This window comes from Manihot esculenta, chromosome 8 (assembly GCF_001659605.2).
Source record: "Manihot esculenta cultivar AM560-2 chromosome 8, M.esculenta_v8, whole genome shotgun sequence".
NCBI classification, from domain to species: Eukaryota; Viridiplantae; Streptophyta; class Magnoliopsida; order Malpighiales; family Euphorbiaceae; genus Manihot; species Manihot esculenta.
The window spans coordinates 31,931,770-31,937,186 of NC_035168.2; the positions used below are offsets into that span (position 1 = coordinate 31,931,770).

The 5,417-nt window shown below is 29.4% G+C and overlaps 1 protein-coding gene across 1 annotated transcript; it reads left to right on the forward strand.

The window, feature by feature from the left end:
• The first annotated feature begins 943 nt into the window (after positions 1-943).
• On the forward strand, positions 944-3,699 carry LOC110620078 (pyruvate decarboxylase 2). Its single transcript, XM_021763656.2, has 6 exons — positions 944-1,709; positions 1,898-2,061; positions 2,152-2,802; positions 2,891-3,008; positions 3,101-3,289; positions 3,383-3,699. Exons 1-6 carry the CDS (start codon positions 1,185-1,187, stop codon positions 3,551-3,553), a joined length of 1,818 nt encoding a protein of 605 aa, XP_021619348.1. The 5' UTR covers positions 944-1,184; the 3' UTR covers positions 3,554-3,699.
• Positions 3,700-5,417: the final 1,718 nt, after the last annotated feature.

Below are 5,417 nucleotides of genomic sequence, written 5' to 3' on the forward strand. Positions count from 1 at the left end.
TATATTATTATCACTAATAGTTTGAGTTTAATTTTTTAAATTTTTTTAATTTTTTTCTGATTAAAATTAAATCAAATAAAAATAATTAAAACTTTTAAAATTAAAAATCAAATTAAATTAAAATAAATAAAAAATTAAAATAAAATTTTAAATTAATTTAATTCATTCAATTTTTTCGATTTAAATCGAATATTGCTTATTCTATGTTTTCCTCTAAATTTTTTTTAACTTTTTCTCTTTTCTTAATTTATACATTATAAAATATTTTATTCATCTCATTATTTTTATTTATTTTATTTTTTTTATATATATTAAAAAATATATTAAATTTTTATTAAATATTAAAAAATATTTTAAAAATTTATTTTAAAATAAAATAAAAATAAAATAAAATAAAAATAAATAATTTATATATTATTATAACTTAAAAAACAAAATGAATAGTAATTTTGAGATAATAAAAAAATAGATAAAACTTATGAAATGATATTTTATATTTTATTTTAAAATTATATTTAGTTTTCTATTATTTTAAATTAGTAATTTAAATCTCTACATTTAAAAATTCAATTACTTAACAATATAATAATATGAAAAAAATTGCTAATTCTAAAATAATAAATATCCTTGAAGTAAAATCAATAAATTTTAATTCATCAGTACATAAGCCATTTTCATATTAACTATATTAAAATTTATTTATAGTTTATAGCAAGTAATAGAACAAATAAATTTTTTAAAATCAATTTATTTAAATTAAAATTTTTTATTTATTTTTACAGTTAAAAAATATAAATATTTTTATTATATTTTATAAATAAATAAACTACACTTAATTCTTAATTCAAAAAATAAAATGTAAAGTCTTCTTATAACTACCAATGCAAACATTTCTTCTACCACATTCTTTTAAATAAATACTTGTTTAACTGAGAAACCACAGACCACAGGCGATACCATAAAGAGTTTTTTCCCGAGACCGCCCCCGGTATCCTCCTCTCTCCTCTGCGCTCTCTCAGAAAACACCACCTATAAATTCTTTCCATTTCCTCTGCTCAGCTCACATTACACACAAACAAACAAAGCCTATTTCTTTTCTTTATTCTCCTCTGCTTCCTGTCTCCTGCCTTTCCTCTAAACTAGACAAATTCAGTGAAAAAAGAAAAAAAAAAAACATCTTCCCCATGGATTCCAAGATTGGATCTATTGACACCTGCAAGCCCACCAACGGCGACATGTGCAGCCCTGCAAACGGTACCGTCTCCACCATTCAAACTTCAGTTCCCCCCGCCGTGATCAACTCTCATGAATCCACTCTCGGTCGTCATCTTGCTCGCCGGCTTGTCCAAATTGGCATAAGTGATGTTTTCTCTGTTCCCGGGGACTTCAACCTTACTCTTTTGGACCATCTGATTGCTGAGCCTGGGCTTAACCTCATTGGCTGTTGTAATGAGCTCAATGCAGGGTATGCTGCCGATGGTTACGCACGATCGCGTGGAGTTGGGGCTTGTGTTGTTACGTTTACTGTGGGTGGACTTAGTGTTCTCAATGCAATCGCTGGTGCTTACAGTGAAAATCTGCCTTTGATATGCATTGTTGGTGGGCCTAACTCCAATGACTATGGGACTAACAGGATTCTGCACCATACCATTGGGTTGCCTGATTTCAGCCAGGAGCTAAGGTGTTTCCAGACTGTTACTTGTTTCCAGGTGAATAAAACTCAACTTGGATCATCTGTTTTTAGTTGTTTCGATAGAATCTATGTGTAATGGGTGTATTTCTTAGCGATTTTTGCTTCACTAAATTGGGTTTCTCTTTTACTGTACGAAGGATTTTGTATGTGCTATCTGTTAATCATTGATGGTGATCTGTTGTTTATTTAATGATTTTTTTACAGGCTGTGGTGAATAACTTGGAAGATGCTCATGAGCAGATCGATACTGCTATATCGACTGCTCTGAAAGAAAGCAAGCCTGTGTATCTCAGCATTAGCTGTAACTTGCCTGCGATCCCTCATCCTACCTTCAGCCGGGATCCTGTTCCATTCTCAATCTCTCCCAGGTAGTCATTTGGCTTCTTGATTTGTGCATATGCTAATAATTTAAGAAAGCAAATATATATTTATGAATACTGATGAGTTTATTGTTACAGATCGAGCAACCAAATGGGTCTGGAGGCTGCAGTTGAAGCAGCAGCAGAGTTTTTGAACAAAGCAGTGAAACCGGTTCTGGTGGGTGGGCCTAAACTGAGGGTTGCAAAGGCATGCAATTCCTTTGTTGAATTAGCTGATGCTACTGGTTATGCCCTAGCTGTTATGCCATCAGCTAAAGGGCTTGTGCCAGAATTCCATCCCCATTTCATTGGAACTTACTGGGGTGCTGTGAGCACTGCCTTCTGTGCTGAGATTGTGGAATCTGCTGATGCTTACTTGTTTGCTGGACCTATATTCAATGACTATAGCTCTGTTGGATACTCTCTCCTTCTCAAGAAAGAGAAGGCAATCATTGTGCAGCCTGATCGAGTGGTGATTGGAAACGGACCTGCTTTTGGATGTGTTCAAATGAAAGATTTTCTCCACGCCCTTGCCAAGAGGCTGAAGCCCAATACTACTGCACATGAAAACTACCGCAGAATTTTTGTTCCTGAGGGACATCCTTTAAAAAGTGAACCTAAAGAACCATTGAGGGTTAATATTCTCTTCCCACATATACAGAATTTGCTGTCTGGTGAAACTGCTGTGATTGCTGAGACAGGGGACTCATGGTTTAACTGCCAGAAGCTGAAATTGCCAAAAGGATGCGGGTGAGCAGCAGAGAATCTTATATATAAGTTTAGACTCAAACATTTTTGGTTCATTAGTTTAACCAAGTATATGAATTTGGGTTTGCAGGTATGAGTTCCAAATGCAATACGGATCAATCGGTTGGTCTGTTGGGGCAACTCTTGGATATGCACAGGCTGTGCCCGAGAAACGAGTGATTGCTTGCATTGGTGATGGTAGCTTTCAGGTATATAATCAAGAATCTTTGTTGTGACTTGAATTGAGTCCCTGAAAACAGTTGCTTACATGCTTGTATCTTCTTTGGTGAATGCCTTATAGGTGACTGCTCAAGATGTGTCGACAATGCTGCGATGCGGACAGAAGTCCATCATTTTCCTGATCAACAATGGTGGATACACCATTGAAGTTGAGATCCATGATGGTCCATACAATGTGATCAAGAACTGGAACTACACTGGCTTGATTGACGCAATCCACAACGGAGAAGGCAAGTGCTGGACAGCCAAGGTTAGTTTATAATGGTTCATTGTTTTTTCCCAGTTCCCACCAAAGCATGAATGTCAAAAATTCTGAAACTCTTTTCTAATCCCATTATTACAGGTCCATTGTGAGGAAGAGCTAATTGAAGCAATTGATGCTGCAACTGGACCAAAGAAAGATTGCTTGTGCTTCATAGAGGTCATTGTTCACAAGGATGATACTAGCAAAGAACTCCTGGAATGGGGCTCCAGGGTCTCTGCTGCCAACAGCCGACCACCAAATCCTCAGTAGAATTTAAAATGTGAAGATCGTTAATTCCAAGTTCACAGTCTACCGCTATTGTTCCTTTAGTACCAGATTTTTTTTTGTGGTTTTTGATGAGTCTGCATATTCTGACATATCTGTTTCAAGTTTAAAGCTTATTTTCTGATGTGGAAGAGATATTCTCCTGTGATTGGATCAACTTTATTACACCTAATCAATATAATGTGATTAAATATGAAACTTATTAATCAGTAGAGTTTACTTCATTAACACTTGAATCGCTTTTACAATTAAAAGTTTTCAATTTAAACCTCAATCGAAACAAATTTTATTGAAAAAAATATGAAACTTATCATAAATATTGTTCGCTATTTATTTATGATTAAATAATTTAAATAATTTAAATATTTTGTCAGCTCACATTTATATTTTAAATAATTAAATTAAATATTAAAAATTTGTTATTAGTTTTAATGAGAATTTAAAAATATCACTTGTCATTTCATGTTGCTTTTTTATATTTTTTAATTAATTATATTTTTAGTTTTTGGACAAAATAATTCAAATATTTTTATAATTTTACATCTATATCCTAATATTTTTGTCCATTAGATAATATAAATCAAACATTTTTATAAATTTATATTTATATTTTAATATTCAAGAATTAAAGAATGAAAATATAATTATTAAAATACATAAAACATGGAGCACGACACCCTTGACCAAAGCGTCTGCACATGAAAAAAGCCAAATTGATAGGCAACTTATTTTATAGCTCTAGTTACAATAAAAAAAGATAAGAGAGATTAGTTTGAAGTCTTTTACTAACTATTTTTTTTGTCTAAATTAATCTTTTTTACCCATTAATTTTATTTTTATCGGTATTGATTTAGATTTTATTTTCTTCGTTATAATTAAAGTTGCGAAAAAGTCACCAATCAATTTATTTATTTTTTTATTATTAATATCTTAATTAAATATGCAACTACTGATTTTTTTCGGTATTTTAATAATTATTTTAATAATTATTTAATATTAAAAATTAAAATATAAATTTTATAATAAACCTAAAAACAGATTAAGATATAATTGTGAATTAATAAAAATATTTACATTATTTTAGTCGATAAATAAAAAATATAAATTATAAAATAATAAAAATATCAAATTGGATGAGGAGGTGATAATTTCGAATTTCAATGAAAATTAATTTAGATTCATAAATAAAATCATAGTATATTTTTAAAATTTAATTTAATTATTTACCATTAAAAATTTAAAATATAAACGTAATTTAACCGGGTGCGCGTGTAACAATTTTCCTTTCATAAATTTCATGCAATATAGACCGCAAATTCTATCATAAAAACTTTTTCCTGCGGAGACATTGGATCACTTGGGCGTATTTGTTTTGCCGAAAATTTCCATACGGAAAAAGTTTTTATTAGAAAATTATTTTTAATAAAATAAAATTTTTTCATTATTTAATTCTAATATTAAAAAATAGAAGAAATTTACTTTCTATTATGAATAGAAGAGCTTATGATATTAATATTTTTTTTAAAATTAAAACACCTTTTTAAAAGCAAATATAATCTTCTTAAACTAATTTAAATTTTTGTTTTAATGAAAAAAATTTTTATTAATTAAATTTTTATATATTTTAATGACAATAGGTCTATTTTAGCTCTTAACTATTATTTAATAGTTAATTATATTTTTTGTTTATTTTAATTATTAATATTTTTTATATATTTTGAATAAAGTATTTTTTTATTATTTAATGATAATATAAAAATAGAAGAAATTTCTTTTCTATCACGAATAGATCTTATGATATTAATACAAATTTTAGAATTAAAATATTTCACTTTTTAAAATAAAAAAT

Excerpts from the sequence above, each read along its gene's own strand:
- LOC110620078 (XM_021763656.2), top strand. The coding sequence starts at position 1,185 with ATGGATTCCAAGATTGGATCTATTGACACCTGCAAGCCCACCAACGGC. Across the intron at positions 2,803-2,890 it reads AAATTGCCAAAAGGATGCGG|GTATGAGTTCCAAATGCAAT; the intron begins GTGAGCAGCAGA and ends TTGGGTTTGCAG. Across the intron at positions 3,290-3,382 it reads GCAAGTGCTGGACAGCCAAG|GTCCATTGTGAGGAAGAGCT; the intron begins GTTAGTTTATAA and ends CCATTATTACAG.